The sequence below is a fragment of the Dreissena polymorpha genome, chromosome 1 (genome assembly GCF_020536995.1).
Source record: "Dreissena polymorpha isolate Duluth1 chromosome 1, UMN_Dpol_1.0, whole genome shotgun sequence".
Lineage (NCBI taxonomy): Eukaryota > Metazoa > Mollusca > Bivalvia > Myida > Dreissenidae > Dreissena > Dreissena polymorpha.
Genome location: NC_068355.1, coordinates 178,842,660 through 178,860,318, shown reverse-complemented (window position 1 = coordinate 178,860,318; position 17,659 = coordinate 178,842,660). Strand labels below are relative to the sequence as shown.

At 38.6% G+C, this 17,659-nt stretch overlaps 1 protein-coding gene across 1 annotated transcript; it reads left to right on the top strand.

The window, feature by feature from the left end:
* Positions 1 to 208: 208 nt before the first annotated feature.
* On the top strand, positions 209 to 17,238 carry LOC127863276 (citrate synthase, mitochondrial-like). Its single transcript, XM_052402682.1, is given in 12 exon segments — positions 209 to 346; positions 2,893 to 2,934; positions 4,300 to 4,407; positions 5,513 to 5,633; positions 10,494 to 10,593; positions 11,212 to 11,383; positions 12,011 to 12,210; positions 13,193 to 13,322; positions 13,795 to 13,896; positions 15,224 to 15,352; positions 15,354 to 15,434; positions 16,321 to 17,238. Coding segments are annotated over 12 exon segments (1,407 nt in total). The 5' UTR covers positions 209 to 298; the 3' UTR covers positions 16,495 to 17,238.
* The last annotated feature ends 421 nt before the right edge of the window (positions 17,239 to 17,659 follow it).

The window sequence follows — 17,659 nt, the reverse complement described above, 5'->3', positions numbered from 1 at the left end:
AAGCATATTGAGATTTCTCGGGACCTCTGTAATAACGAGTAGATCTATTTCGATATGTCTACATACTAAACTTTTAGTGATGTTGGCGCTTTGATAATAGTATATTAGTCGGATTTAATTTCCACTCATCATGTGCTTTCATACAAATCTTTTCCATGTAAATAAATTTATTCGCTTAAACATTAAGTTTTCGTTCGAAATCATTTAGAACGAACGCACCATTCGAACGCACGTGACCGTTACGTCACATCCGTCAAAAACCGGTGTCGAGAGAAGAGCATAGTTCGCTGACCGAGAAATGGCATTGCTACGGAACAAAATAGTGCAGCTTCTGTTAAACCAACAGGTATTTATTTGATTCAACTTATTAAATATAAAATTATCATCTATGGATATTTGATTTAATTTATTGTCGTTTGGTATCACACATTTACATTACAATGCCAAGGACAGCACCTTGAATCGATCGGTGTAAATCCAAGGGGGTGGGGTGAGTGTCAAACTGCAGGTTTAGTTTTCGGCGATTTCGTTTGAACACTTTTTCGCATGAAGTAAGTATTACCACAAGATTTACTCTTTGCATTGACAGAACTGATTCATATTTAGATTTCAGGACTTACTAATTTATTGAACAACACTTGTTGTCAAGCAGGAAGGGGGAAAAAAACAAATGTGTCGCGTTCTGAGAAGATTGGGCATAATGCCTGTGCGTTAAGTGTCGTTCCAGATTAGCCTGTGCAGTCTGCACAGGCTAATCAGGGTCAACACTCTCCGCCTAAACTTGATTTGCAGGAAGGAGGGACTTCCTTGAAATTAAAAATACCATAAAAGCGGAAAGTGTTGTCCCTGAATTAGCCTGTGCGAACTGCACAGGCTAATTTGGGACTACTTTTTACTCACATGCATTAATCCCAGTTTTCTCAGAACACGATACAAATGTCTGCGCAGAATCATAAGTTTTGATTGCAGATCACAGTTTACAGCACACAGCCTTTAGTTGCATGTGACGACAGTGTGAAATATATATCATGCTTAGTTTTTGTCCATGACAATCCTCTCAACTAGATTATTACTTCAAGAGACATACAAACACACTCATAGAGCCTTTGATATTTTATGCTATGGCGGCTCTGGGAGTTCATATGCACCCCTTCATAAACACAATGGCAGTTTTGCACACAGATTTGGTGACCATCACTATAGGGATAATACACGTTTTCGAGTGCATGATCATCTGCGGGCGCTCGAAAAATCCGTTCCTACCAGAGTGCCCGAGAGCGCCCGCAGATGATCATGTCCGAGAAAATGTGTATTTTCGCTATTATTGCATAAACAAATCACACATACCAAAATAAAATAACATTGAAAATAAAATGTCTTGTTCATTGGACATGGACAAAATAATTCGATTATTTCATATGACGTCATAAAGTTCAAGGTTGTGTTTTACATATGCCTCACTTGGTCGTCATCAGAAATGACGAGGCTTTACCTTCGGATAGGCAGTTTTTGTTTGAAAATGTGTTTAAACAGTGGATTAATGCAAAGTTGAAATGCAGCCGCGCAAAGTAAGAAATGAAAAATTATTTTGGAATTTACTGGTCGTGACGCATAAATATATCATCAGAATAAGTCTTTGTTTTCATAGATGTTTCATTCGATGATGATTCATACAGGTCCATCTTATTTTGTTCCTACTAAGTTTTCTAAAAATTAATACTGCCAACATATTGTCACTGAAGTATTTCAAGCATGCAGCAGGATCGTTGAAGGTTCATAAACACTTACATTTGCAGAGTCACTTGAAAGTGTTGAGTAAATAACCTTAACTTCATTGACGTTGCCAATAAATAAAGTTGTTGTCAAGAGAGTGCATATGGCATAATTTGAAAAGTGGATTGAAATATTCATTGCCTTTATCCCTGCATGCATGAGGAAACTGGTGCTTATTCAGTTCCCCATTTATGCTTGGAAAGTTGTTGAAGTCTGGAGTTATTAACACAGTTCATAATAACTTCATTGAATCCAATGAAAAATTGGAAGTAACTTCGCGTTGACCAGTCAATGGATATGAAAAACACATAACAGGGCTTGAACGGCATGTGAATTGCCTTGTTAATACACGATTTCTCCCGTTCAAGCCCTCCTTTTTCAAAGTTTCTGCACCCCACCAGAGGGTATTTTAGATAGAGTTTGTGCAATAATAAACAGACATGGTTCGTAACCAATTAAGGAAAGCGATGAATAAACTTTCAATGCACATTACATTTACCTAAATGGCAGCCTACGGACTTTATCCTTTGCATGCAACCTATAAAAAACACGACAATGTTTCAATACTGTATTCTTGCTTCCATTTTCATTTTGAAATTTGGAATAGTGTAAATATTTGACACCTGTGTGATATTGTTATCAACTAAGGTTACATCAAATATCATGATCTGCAAAAGATTGGTATACTGCGACCTAACCGATAGCGACACTTTTTGTCAGCAACATTATGACAGTTTCCCAATAATGGTGGATAGAGTGTTCGAAAGAATAACAAAGTAAATAAAAAGCAATTATTTTTTGCTTTAATGGTACCATTTGCATGAGTTAGTGCTTTAAACAAGTAAAGTTGATATGTTTTTGCAGTATCAGTGTTCCTTATCATTTTTAGTAGTGATCAAATTTTCACCTTTGTACAAACGACGGCGCATTGCATCTCTCAGCAACACTTTGGGTTATAAAGCTGAGAGTTGAATTATTGCAACTAGAGACATTATGAACATGTCTGATTCACGGTAAAATGACATAATTTTATATAACATCACTGTTAGCGGGAAAATGTTGCAGCTACTTTAAAATTGACAACACCATATAATGACATGCATCTGCTTACATTTTCAGTCGACGTTGGGTTCCTGCAAATATGCCACTGCATCTTCAACAGTGAGTATTCATGTAAACTCTCAACACATGCTTGACTGACATTCTGTTTCATTCATTAATGTGATTGATTCAAGCAAACAAATTAAATTTGCACAAAACATGTGTCTTTCACATACTTGGGTTACCCGGGGTATACATACAAAGTAAAGTGGATGTTAAATCTGCCTCAGAAAATTCCCATTTCTATTTAAAACACTGTACAAAATAGAAAAATACTTAAAATACTTTATTTTTGTTACTTTATCACTAGCATTATAACTTCCCAAAGACAGTCTGGTTGGTTGACTGCTATTGGTTTATTAGTCCCCTACTGGTGTAACTTAACCCTTTCCCCCATAAGAAGCACATGAAAATGGCTTTTGCAAACAGCATAAAACCAAACAGCTTGTGAGTAACCTGCATCCTGTTCAGGTTTTATGCTGTTTGCTGCTCATCAGTAACTAAGAGTTGGAAATAAAGCCTTTAAAACTTGAATCTAGTATGAAATGTATTTCATTAAATTTAAGTTTTTTAGGGACTACAAATGCGTCAAAATAAGTATTTGTATAAGGGGTAAACGGTTAATAGTTGTAGAGGTTTCCTTCTCTTCCGTCCGCCTGTGGGTTTGTCTGTCAGTCAGAATCTGGATCCTGTGATAACTCAAAAAGTATTTGGACTATTTGGATGAGTTGAATGGTGTGTGGTTAGAGTACTTTTTTGTGATTATGCATGGTTATTTATTTTTTTGTCCTGACAAAAATTGTGGCTGTGATGGTGACAGAAATTGTGGCTGTGATGGTGACAGAAATTGTGGCTGTGATGGTGACAGAAATTGTGGCTGTGATGGTGACAGAAATTGTGGCTGTGATGGTGACCAAAAAACAATCATCTGAATCCTGCAATTACTCATCAATGACAATAGCTAGGCTGATGAGAGCCTACAGGGAATATGCAATTTATTTCAGTTTTGTTTATCTGGCACCAAATCATAGGAAACCCTACACTGCAGGTTTGCTTAAGCATTTTTGAAAAAGGAGTCTGGTCAAAATAGAATTTTTTTAATGGATAAAATGGCAAATTTGGGAATTTTTTATCGACAAAATGGACCAAATTTGGATATTTTTTTCAACAAATATTGGCACATCTGGCCTTTTCATGGCTATTTTGGGGAAAAATCATATAACAGCTATGTACTTTGTTAGATGTTAAGAAATAAAATTTAGATATAATATTCATTAGACACTTCTTTAAAAAATAATAATTGGAAATTGGGATTTTTTTTACAATTTGGGTAATGGATTGGGTCTATTTGCTTTGAGATCAGGTCCGTTTTACAGCCTTTTTAACATAGCAGAAAAACCCCATGAACTGTTTTTTCTTTTGCAGAACCTGCGTGAGGTGCTGACCAATCTGATCCCAGAAAAGCAGGAGGAAGTGAAAAAGTTTCGAGCAGAACATGGCAAGACTGTGGTTGGCAGCGTCACAGTGGATTCGGTACAAATTTCTCACTTTCCTGAAAATCATTTCGGATCATTTGACCGTTTTCCACAATCAGTGCATCATCATGGCCTTATCATGCCTTTGTAATCCAGCCAGAAAAATCCCCAACCACAATGGGGATTGACCCCGGGGACCGCCCGGTTCCATATCAAAAGCTAGCAGATATAGCAAGGCAGTATAAATTCCCCTTATACCGAACCCTGCTACAGACACCCCCTCTAATTGAGAAATTCTTCCATGAATTTCCCCATGCCACAACATCTGAGGGACATTTGACACACATGGTGGGTTTTTTACGTTGGGAGCCAATGTAACCAAGCCAGAAAAATCCCCAACCACAATGGGGATTAAACCGGGGACCCCCATGTTCCAAATGAGACAGCCACTATCGCGTCACTATAAAAGCTAGCTCATATAGCAAGGCAGTGTAAGTTCTCCTTATACCGTATCCTGCTTCACCTTTAACCCAGTTTTTCTCATACTGGGGCTAAAATATCCCTGAGGTTTCAAAACTTTGTGCGTTTCAGATATTAGACTGCTATATGATTGAATTACTATAGAAAACGTCAAAAAACCCAAACAAGAAAATATTCCCCAAGTCTGTTGCTCATAATTTAAACGACCAGATAAACTTACAGCTGTAAATATTTGGATCAAGCTGTTTATCTAACTGTATTGTTAACTCTTTAATATATGTGTATATTTTAGACAAACTTGTATGATCGAAAAATTCCATATGTTTGATAATGACTTAGCTATGAAAATTAATTTGATATGGGTTCAATGTTAATAGAAAGTTACCTTAATCCTTTTCCACTCAGAGCCAAAGTGGAAATGGCTTTGTGCAAAAAGCATAAAACCTGGGCAGTCTGCGAGGAACTCCCAGTCTGTTCAGGTTTTATGCTGTTTGTTGCTCATCAGTGTCTGAGGGCTGGAAATGAAGCATTAAAAACAATAATCTAGTAAGAAAGTTCTTAAATTAAATATAATTTCTTAAGGACTACAAATGAGTGAAGTACGTATCTAAGTGGTAAAGGGTTAATTGGCTGGAAGTTTTAAGCAACAAGTTTCCGAAATTTAGAACCAGTGTATTTTTCAGATTTATGGGGGCATGAGGGGCATCAAGGGTCTGGTGACAGAGACCTCCGTCCTGGATGCCAACGAAGGCATCCGTTTCCGCGGTTACAGCATTCCAGAGTGTCAGAAGCTTCTGCCAAAAGGTACACACCATACTGTAACATGTATTACACGCAGTTTCAAATTTTATGGTGGTGTGCTTTATACATGGAATAATACTAGGATTTGATTTGCAAGTTTTCTTTGTCTAGGATTTTTTTCTTCAGTGTTGCATTGTGCACCATTAAGTATGGTACAGCAGTTGTTTTTATGGCCCCTTTCGAAGAAAAGGGGGTATATAGTTTTCGCACTGTCCGTCAGTCTGTCACACTTTTCATGTCCGCTCTCTAATTCAAATAGTTTTCATCCGATCTATGCCAATCTTGGTCAGAAGTTGGATCAAAAAATATCTAGGTCAAGTTCGAATATGGGTCATGTCGGGTCAAAAAGTAGGTCACGGGGTCACTTAGTGCATTTCAATAACTTCTATCGAAGCGTTTATATGGGGGCATATGTCATCCTATGGAGACAACTCTTGTTTTGACCCATTACAGCATCGATTTGACTTAAATTGTTATTATATTTGATAAGAAATACTTATGCATTATTTAAGCATTGAGAATTTGTTATGTTTTCATTTCGATAAATCATAATTAAAGTTTTACTAATAAAACTGGATAGGGATACAAACACTGAGTGAAAATAATCCATAATTTGAAAAAGTCAATTATTAGTTTTAAACTACATATGATCCGTGCTCTGTGAAAAGGGGGTTTAATGCATGTGATTAAAGTGTCCCAGATAAGCCTATGCAGTCCACACAGGCTTATCAGGGACGACACTTTCCGTTTTTATGGTATTTTTAGTTTCAAGGAAGTTCCTCCTTATCGAAAATCAAGTTTAGGCGGAAAGTTTTGTCACTGATGAGCCTGTGCGTACTGCACAGGCTAATCTGGGACGACACTTTACGCACATGTATTATGCCCAGTTTTATCAGAACAAGACACATATATTCCCTATAAACCAACAGAATACATAAAATAAACGATTAATAAACCTCGCCCAACAACACATTGCTGTTGGAAAAATGCGTCTTGATGCATGTGTTTAAATCCTCGGCACTGGCTAATCAGGGACTACACTTTCCGCTTAAAGGCATTGTTTTGTTGAAAGGGAGTCTCAGAAAAAATCGAATTAAGGCTTGAAGTATTGTCCCTGATTAGCCTGTCTTTTCTGGAAAGGTTCTAAGAGGAAGCCTCTTCTAAAAAAAAACTCCAGTCAAGGCAAAAAGTGTTGTCCCTGATTAAGCATGTGTGGACTGCACAGGCTTATACGGGATGTGACTACACACATGCATTAAGCCCAGTTTTCCCAGAATGAGGCACATTTTAATGTTGTTTTTCACCATTTGGGGAACGGGGCTGGGTCCCTTTTAATTGGGATAAATCACGTTGTTAGACTTAAATTGTGAAATAAGTGTTGTTGATTGTTTTGCTAAAAAATGCTTTGAAATTGAAAATTAAAGTTATTTTAATATTTTTTAAACTAAGGTTCAACTTATAGAGCTGGATTTGATAATTAAATGTTATGAAAAAAAAGTTTGTGGAAATCTTAAATTGGGAAGATATATTTTGGAAAAATATATACTTTTTTCTATTATTTGAACGGAAAAGAAACTTCATATAGTTTCATTTTCTGTGATAATAATTATTTAAATATTTGTGGTTGCTTGTATGAAGTGCTAGTTATCCCCCGCAAAAGGCGGAGTGATATTGTTTTGGCGTTGTCCGTCCATCTTTTCGTCCTTCCGTCTTTTCGTCCGTTCGGAGACGTATCATGGAAGTGCTTCGGCGGATTTCATTGAAAGTTGGTATGAGTATATCTATGGATAAGAGGATGATGCACGCCAAATGGCATTGTACACCATCTGTTAATAACGGAGTTATGGCCCTTTTTATCATGAAAAAATGCTTTTAAGCTTTACTATTATATATGAAATATATAAAGTGAAGCTATCCTACTCACCCCGGCGTTGCCGTTTCTGTTTGCATGTCCGTTTGCGTGCAAATGTTAAAGTTTGCGTACTACCCCAAATATTTTGTCCTTTGACATATTGCTTTCATATTTTGCATACTTGTTTACCATCATGACCCCAACCTATCAACAAGAGCAGACAACTGTATCAAGCATTTTGACAGAATTATAGCCCCTTTTATACTTAGAATATGAATATTATTGATAAATCTAAGTTAAAGTTTGCATACTACCCCAAATATTTCCTGTGTCCCTGGACATATTGCCTTCATATTTTGCATACTTGTTAACAATCATGACCCTAACCTATAAACAAAAGCACACAACTGTATCAAGCATTTAGACAGAATTATTGCCCCTTTTATACTTAGAATATGCATATTATTGATAAATCTATGTTAAAGTTTGCGTACTACCCCAAATATTTCCTGTGTCCCTTGACATATTGCTTTCATATTTTGCATACATGTTTACCAACATGACCCCAACCTATAAACAAGTGCAGACAACTGTATCAAGCATTTTGACAGAATTATGACCATTTTTAGGTCATCTATGTTTTGAAAAAAAATTATGAGCTATTGTCATCACCTTGGCGTTGGCGTCGGCGTCTGGTTAAGTTTTGCGTTTAGGTCCACTTTTCTCAGAAAGTATCAATGCTATTGCATTCAAACTTGGTACACTTACTTACTATCATGAGGGGACTGGGCAGGCAAAGTTAGATAACTCTGGCGTGCATTTTGACAGAATTATGTGCCCTTTTTATACTTAAAAAATTGAAAATTTTGGTTAAGTTTTGCGTTTAGTTCCACTTTTCTCAGTAAGTATCAATGCTATTGCATTCAAACTTGGTACACTTACTTACTATCATGAGGGGACTGGGCAGGCAAAGTTAGATAACTCTGGCATGCATTTTGACAGAATTATGTGCCCTTTTTATACTTAGAAAATTGACAATTTTGGTTAAGTTTTGTGTTTAGGTCCATTTTATTCCTTAAGCATCAAAGCTATTGCTTTCATACTTGCAACACTTACTAACTATCATAAGGGGACTGTGCAGGCAAAGTAATGTAACTCTGACTGGCATTTTGACAGAATTATTTGCCCTTTTTATACTTAGAAAATTGAAAATTTGATTAAGTTTTGTGTTTAGGTCCACTTTATTCCTACAGTATCAAAGCTTTTGCTTTCATACTTGCAAGATTTATGAACTATCATAAGGGGACCGTGCAGGCAAAGTTATGTAACTCTGACTGGCATTTGGACGGAATTATGGGCCCTTTATACTTAGAAAATTGAAAATTTGGTTAAGATTTATGTTTTGGTCCACTTTACCCCTAAAGTATCATAGATATTGCTTTCATACTTGGAACACTCACAAACTATCATAAGGGTTCAGTAAAAGGACAAGTTGCATAACTCTGGTTGTCATTGTTACGGAATTATGGCCCTTTTTTGACTTAGTAACTTTTAATATATGGTTAAATTTTGTGTTTCGATCCACTTTGCTTCTTAAGTATCAAGGCTATTGCTTTCAAACTTCAAATACTTACATGCTATCATGAGGTTACTGTACCTGGCAACTTGAATTTTACTTTGACCTTTGAATGACATTGACTCTCAAGGTCAAATTATTAAATTTTGCTAAAATTGCCATAACTTCTTTATTTATGATTAGATTTGATTGATACTTTGATGAAACTACTCTTACCTGACATACCACAATAGACTCCACCCAAACCATCCTCCGTGCCCTCCCCCCCTCCCCCCCCCCCCCCTCCCCCCTCCCTCCCCCCTAATTTTTTTTTTTTTTTTTTTTTTTTTTAAGATCATCTCACAAATGACCACCAAACCCTCACACTATACCCCACCCCACCCCCCCCTCCCCCAATGTTTTTTTTGGATTTTTTTTTTTTTTTTTTTTTTAAGATCATCTCACATATTACCACCACACCCTCACACTATACCCCACCCCCCCCATTTTTTTTTAAAAACGGTTATGTTTGAAATACGGTCCGACCATCGCACCCAAACCCCCCCCCCCCCCCCCCTATCGCCCCCCCAACCCCCCCCCCCCCCCCCCCGATATTTTTTTATTTTTTTTTCCGCTTTTTTGGAAGATAATGTAATAAATGTCCACAACCCCACACTATACACCCCTCTTCACTCCACTCCTCCCTCCTTTGTGATTGAAAATGAGAGTCCCTTCACCTTTAAAAAGAAAATAGATGAGCGGTCTGCACCCGCAAGGCGGTGCTCTTGTTATACTTAGAATATGCATATTATTGATAAATCTATGTTAAAGTTTGACAAAACAACACTTACCTTACATACCACAATGCAATCCACCCAAACCATCCCCCACACCCCCCCTCCCCCCCACCCACAGAACCTCCTCCCCCCCCCCCCACAACCCCCCTCCCCCCCCATTTTTTTCTTATTTTTGAAAGTTCATCTATTAAATGATCACACACCCACATTATACCCACCCCCCTCCCCTCTCCATGATGGCTTACGTTATACTGTCAAGCACTTGAATAGTCGAGCGCACTGTCCCCTGACAGCTCTTGTTTATGTCCCCCACCACTATAGTGGGGGACATATTGTTTTTTCCCTGTCTGTTGGCTGGTTGGTTTGTGTGTTTGTTTGCTCCAACTTTAAAATTTTGCCGTAACTTTTGCAATATTGAAGATGGCAATGTCAAAGGTCAAATATATAGCTTCAAAGCAGCGCAGAAGGGGACATAGTGTTTCTAACAAACACATATCTTGTTAAGTTTCAAATATAACACTTTTGTGTCCAGAAGCATATTGGCGGGGGATATCAATTCAACAAATTTGCTTGTTTTCCCAAATTCAGCTAAGACATTTAAACATCTCATAAACTTCGGCCCAATATCACAACTATATTTCAAACTTGTGTGTTTCCAGGTAACGGAGGTACAGGTGAGGAGCCCCTGCCAGAGGGCCTGTTCTGGCTGCTGTTGACCGGCCAGATGCCCACCCAGGAACAGGCTGATGCAGTGTCCAGGTATTTCCTGGGGTTTTCCTGGGCCTGTCAAGGCTTTTTTCCTGGTTTTGTGAAGAGGTCTTGGCTCCCCCCCACTCATTATGTGAAAAAATAAGTAGTGAACTGGTGAAAAACGGCCATTCTCACAGAAGGAATCTTGGGCCTGATTTTTCACCGACCCATTCATAGATTTGAACCGCGCTTTGTATAAACTGGGTCTTATGCATGTGGGTGAAGTGTATTCCCAGATAAGCCTGTGCAGTCCACACGGGCTAATCAGGGACGACACTTTCTGCTTGCACTGGATATTTGTTAAGAAGAAACTTACTTTCAACGAAAAAATTCCATGAAAGGGGAAAGTGTTGTCCCTGATAAGCCTGTGTACGCGCAGGTTAATCAGGGATGACCCTTTACGCTCATGCATTACCGGTAAGCCTGATTTTCCTAGTGCGCGGCTTATGTTTTTTCTTTAAATCTCTCTTTTGTAATTTATTGAAGAAACACGATGATCAGTCATGTGTGTCTTTTAGTATTTTGCGAGCTAGAAACTCAGTAATGTTGTAAGACAACACGTAAATATGCTGGTGGTTAAACTCAAATTTCAACAGTGTGGTCCATTGTTTGTTTCTTTCCTTCCAGAGAGTGGAATAAGCGTGCGGCCATTCCCAACCACGTGATCCAGATGTTGAACAACTTCCCCAGCAACCTGCACCCCATGTCTCAGTTCAGTGCAGCCATCACCGCCCTCAACACGGAGAGCAAGTTTGCCAAGGCGTACTCTGACGGAGTCAAGAAGACCAAGTATTGGGAGGTATAGCCAGTGTTTGTTTTTTGTTGTCAAATTTGAGGCCAACATTCAAGAAGTATTTATTTCTCACAAATGACTCGCAACAACTCAACATTGAAGGTGTCCAAAAAAAATTATCTAAAATTAGTATGTATTTTTTTATAAAGCTTAATATAAACACCTTTCACCTAGACTGCATTTTTAGCTCGTCTGTTTTAGGAGAAAACCCGAGGTATTGTTATAGCCAGCTCGTCGTGTCATGTTGTCTGCTGTAGGCGTCGTGCTTAAACCTTAACATTGGCTCTAAAATCAAAGTGCTTCCACCTACAACTTTGAAGCTTCATATGTAGATGCACCTTGATGAGTTCTACACACCCCACCCATATTTGGGTCACTAGGTCAAAGGTCAATTTCACTGTTATCTCTAAAAAAAAAAAAATTGACAAGCTTTTATTTATTAAAAAATTCAACCGCAGCCGAGCGTTGGCACCCGTTATGCAGTACTGTTGTCTTTTAATTGGGAATTTCTTTAAACAAAAATTTCCATAAAAGCATAAAGTGTCATTTGTAATTAGCTTGTGTGGACTGCGCTGGCTATTCTTGGATGACACTTAATCCAATCCAACCCTTGTCTTGACTGTTTGTTTCCAGTACACGTACGAAGACTCGATGGACCTGATCGCCAAGCTGCCAACAGTTGCGGCCATCATCTACCGTAACCTGTACCGGGAGGGAAGTCCCGTAGGTGCCATTGACATGAAGAAGGACTGGAGCTGGAACTTTGCCACCATGCTCGGTTATGAGAACGCGGACTTTGTGGAGCTCATGAGGCTCTACCTCACCATCCACAGGTATCGTACCAGTGTTGTTATGCTCCCGGTAGGGTGGCATATAGCAGTTGAACTGTCGGACAGTCCGTCTGTCCGTCCTTCCGAAAACTTGGTCATGCCTTTTGCAATATTAAAGATAGCAACTTGATATTTGGCATTTATGTAATCTCATGAAGCTGCACATTTTGAATGGTGAAAGGTCAATGTCAAGGTCATCCTTCAAGGTCAAAGGTCAAATATATGGCCCCCAAAGCGGCGTCAAACTTTAACCTTGGTCATAACTTTTGCAATATTGAACTTAGCAACTTTATATTTGGCATGCATGTGTATCTCATGGAGCTGCACATTTTGAGTGGTGAAAGGTCAAGGTCATCCTTCAAGGTCAAAGGTCAAATTTATAGCTTCAAAACGGCACAATAGGGGGAATTGTGTTTCTGACAAAAACATCTCTTGTTTTATAATGTAAACTGCCATTCACCCCTTACCTCTCGGGACCATATCATGTATAGCTTGAGTGGAGATTAGTCATAAAATAAGCCTTGTTTTGAGAAAACTTAGTTAAATACATGTGCCTACAGGTCATCCAAAATTAGCCGGTGCAGTCTGCACTGGCGAAGCCAGGACGACATTTTCTGCTTAAACTGGATTGTTGCTTACTAGAGACTTCCTTTAAATATAGACTACCATAAAAGCAAAATGTGTCGTCCCTGATAAGCCTATATGGACAACACTTTATACTTTATAAAGCCAAAATCAGAGCTCATATAGTAATTAGCCAAGTACTACCTTTGTGTGCCTCATAGCAGGTATGGCATCTGCCTAGCAACCATAAGGTGATGTGATCATTGATCCCTATTGTGGAAGCTTTCTTTTGATCGCTCCCAAAGAAATCAAGTACAGGTTCCACCTAGGAAATAGACTCAAGAGCATTTCAATAAGTCATAGGCTTTCGATGCCATCGAGATAAAATAAGTAGGTTTAAACTAAATCAAATAACTTTCAGTGATCATGAGGGAGGCAATGTGAGTGCCCACGCCACACATCTGGTGGGCAGTGCCCTGTCAGACCCTTACCTCAGCTTTGCTGCAGGAATGAACGGACTTGCTGGACCTCTGCACGGATTGGCTAACCAGGTACACAGTTGCATCCTTTCTTTAGCAGGGCCTTATATGTTCTTATTTTCTTCAAGTATCATGGTTACTTTGAACATTGTTTTCCCGTTTTTGTAGATTTTTTGTCAAGCCCGTTTAGGGAAATCTCATTATAGCAGTCACTATGGTAAAATGTATAAAGGTGTCTGCGTCAGAGCTTGTACTTGCTGCATTCGACTGTATCTTTGTCATTTATTGTGCAATTTTTAATTAACTGAAATGTTCACCATCATGAGATGCTGTGTCTTGTGTAAAATCCTTCTCCTTACCTCAAATGTCAAGGTCACACAGAGATCAAAGGTGATAAAACAACTGTTACTGCGTCATTCATTCATCATGTCAATATGTTGGGAACAGGCATCTAGTTCATTGATAGATCTTTTATAACCGTAGTTGTTGTACAGGAAGTGCTTTGTTGTTGTTGTACAGAAAGTGCGTTGTTGTTGTTGTACAGGAAGTGCTGGTGTGGCTGACCAAGGTACGAGAACAGGTTGGAGACAACATTACTGAGCAACAAATGAAGGACTTCGTGTGGAACACACTCAAGGCAGGACAGGTAGGCACACAACTGGTTTTGGTAGACAGGGCTTTTTATGTCTCCCACCACTATAGTGGGGGACATATTGTTTTTGCCCTGTCTGTTGGTTTGTTTGTTGGTTTATTTGTTTGCCCCAACTTTAACATTTGCCATAACTTTTGCAATATTGAAGATAGCAACTTGATATTTGGCAAGCATGTGTATCTCATGGAGCTGCACATTTTGAGTGGTGAAAGGTCAAGGTCATCCTTCAAGGTCAAAGGTCAAATATATGGGTCAAAATCGCTCATTTAATGTCACTTTTGCAATATTGAAGCTAGCAACTTGATATTTGACATGCATGTGTATATCATGGAGCTGCATATTTTGAGTGGTGAAAGGTCAAGGTCATCCTTCAAGGTCAAAGGTCATATATATGGGGACATAGTGTTTCACAAACACATCGCTTGTTTCCCCTGTTTTTGTCTAGCAGCCTTTTGTCTATCGTTTTGTGAAAAAATGAGTTGCAAACTTTTTAAATTGTGGGTCATTTTCCCATGTGTTTGTGTTAAACTCATGGATTGGTCAACAAATGAAATCAACAAAAATTGATGTCATACCAGTTATAATTATTTTACAGTTTTTGAATGCTGTTTAAACATTGGCTGTATTTATTATTCTTTAGGGTATCGAAAGTGTATAAAGGTACTATAGTCTATTAGAACTCAGAGTGGTGAGAGTACGTGTTGTGGGTTGTGCTGTATAAAGGTACTATAGTCTATTAGAACTCTGAGTGGTGAGAGTACGTGTTGTGGGTTGTGCTGTATAAAGGTACTATAGTCTCTTAGAACTCAGAGTGGTGAGAGTACGTGTTGTGGGTTGTGCTGTGATACATATAAAGGTACTATAGTCTATTAGAACTCAGAGTGGTGAGAGTACGTGTTGTGGGTTGTGCTGTATAAAAATACTATAGTCTCTTAGAACTCAGAGTGGTGAGAGTACGTGTTGTGGGTTGTGCTGTGATACATATAAAGGTACTATAGTCTATTAGAACTCTGAGTGGTGAGAGTACGTGTTGTGGGTTGTGCTGTGATACATATGAAGGTACTATAGTCTATTAGAACTCAGAGTGGTGAGAGTATGTGTTGTGGGTTGTAGTGTGATACAGAGGCTGCACTCTGGAAAAACAGGGCTTAATTCTTGGCATAAAGTGTCATCGCAGCAAAGCATGTGCAGTCCACACAGTCTAATCAGGGACAACACCTAAAGCACATGTATTAAGCCCAGTTTTCCAGCGCAAGGCTTGCTGCTTACAATTTATATAAACTCATTAACGAGTCCCTGTAAGTTATACCTGCTTTTCAAGGTTGTGCCAGGCTACGGCCATGCAGTGCTGCGTAAGACCGACCCCCGATTCACCTGTCAGCGAGAGTTTGCCCTCAAGAAGCTGCCCAACGACCCGATGTTCAAGCTGGTCTCCAGCCTCTACAAGGTGGGTACCGGACATACTCCTGGAACAGGGCAAGGTGCAGAACCCATGGCCCAATGTGGACGCACACAGCGGTGTACTCCTACAGGTAAACATCTCTAGGTGGCCAACCCATGGCCCAATGTGGACGTACACAGCGGTCTAATCATACAGGTAAACATCTCTAGGTGGCCAACCCATGGCCCAATGTGGACGCACACAAAGGTGTACTCCTACAGGTAAACATCTCTAGGTGGCCAACCCATGGCCCAATGTGGACGCACACAGCAGTGTACTCCTACAGGACGGTAAGGGATCTTCATTTTATGTCCCACAATAGGGCGGCATATTGCAGTCACATTGTTTGTTCGTCTGTTCTTCAGTCCATCTGTCCATCATTTGTTTCTGGAGTGTTTTCCTAAACATTTTCAGATATTTATCCGATTTATGGTGTGTGAGTCTGAACAGATCTTCAGTGAAACATGTTAACCGGTTAATATCTTGTTTCATTTACGTTTATTGATCAATGTTTTAGAAGTCTTAAACATCCCTAATTGTTTTTAATTCAAGTCTTTTAATACGATTAATATTAGTAACTAAGCTACTTTTTAAAACAACTATCATTTATAACTATCATTTTTCTGTAACAAACATATTGTCCTTAAGGAATGAGCGTAAAGTGTCGTTCCAGATTGGCATGCATAGCATAGGTTAATTAGGGATGACTATTTCCCCTTGTATGGTATTTTTGGTTAATAGACAGTCTCTTTAGCAGAAATCAAGTTTAGACAAAGTGTCTTAGCCTGTGTGGACTACACAGGCTAATCGGGGATGACACTTTACGCACATGCATTTAGCCCTGTTTTCCCAGAAAAAGGCACAAATGTTCCATGCGGTCATGTTCCTCAACTTTGTATTACAAATTGTCAACCCAAAAGCCACAGACTTTTGGCTCCAAAATAATAAGAAAAGAATAATCTGCCCTTTGCTTTCAGTACTACGGTATGAAGGAGATGAACTACTACACCGTTCTGTTTGGTGTGTCAAGAGCCCTGGGAGTGTTGGCTTCTCTCGTGTGGGATCGCGCGCTGGGCCTGCCCCTTGAGAGACCAAAGTCTTACGATACACCACATCTCATGAAGCTTGCACAATCCGCCGTCAAAAAATAGACTCGCCCTTAATGTTCCATTGTGTAGATTTGCTGTTAAGCGTAATGGCAAGAAAAAGACTATATTCAATTCTGATATCAAACCACATCGTCGCATAGCGCAATTTCTCTGCAGTTAACTGTGAAATATATCAATGTCAATATGCCATACTTTACTGTGTATGACGCACAGTTTTATAGCCCTAACATGGTTGCATGTAATACATGTTAAATTAGCTTAAGTTGTTATAACGGACACAAATATAAATGCATCTTCATAGTGTGTGTGTTAATTTTAAAGATTTAAATGTTAATATTTAGTAAATTATAATTAATTAATTTCATGAAACTAAGTTTGTGTATATTTATGATGAATAAAAAATATTGTTGGACATTTTGACCAGCATTCTAGCATATGGACACTTGTAATTTACTGAACATTATTTATAAGAAACTTTTGTTACTTATATGCAGTGTTTGTTTTCTTACCATTCTTCCTCCTTGACAATGCTTTCTGCCTCTTATGATAAATGATTAAGAAATGAAAATGTGTAACATGTTACAGATTGTTATTGAATACTAAAATTAAGATTGTAATTTTTCATGATAAATATGCAATCTTTGTTTTCGTACCTTTTCTTCTGGATAATAGCGAATAATTTCTGCTTCTTGTATTGTGTGTCACCCTATGTTTGTTTTAATTAGTAATTGTAAATTTGGTATAAATAGTTGTTTAAACGAATTGAACAACTATTTATTTATTTTCCTTTTTGTTGTTGTTGTTCTTTATAGCTGATGTGGGCACAAAGTGCTCACGGGGAGCTTTTAGGATACCGTGTTGCCAGTTGTCCATCAAATTTTGGTCAAAAATGTCAAAGTTGAAGGACATCAACCAAACCTCATTTTCTTAGTGAAGATAGAAAATACCAAAATCAGGGACCACATTTTCTGTTTTATGGAATTTTTTGTTGAAAGTAGGTATTTTCTAAAAGAAAATCCACTTAAGACAGAAGGTATCATTCAAGATAAGCCTGTGCGGACAGCACATACTAATCGGGGGCAACGGTTTATGCACAAGCAATTAAGCCCTGTTTTCCCAGAGCAAGGCTCATATTAAATGGGCCATTATCTGTGAAAAAGGGGTTAAATGCATATGCGTAAAGTGTCCTCCCAGATAAGCCTGCGCA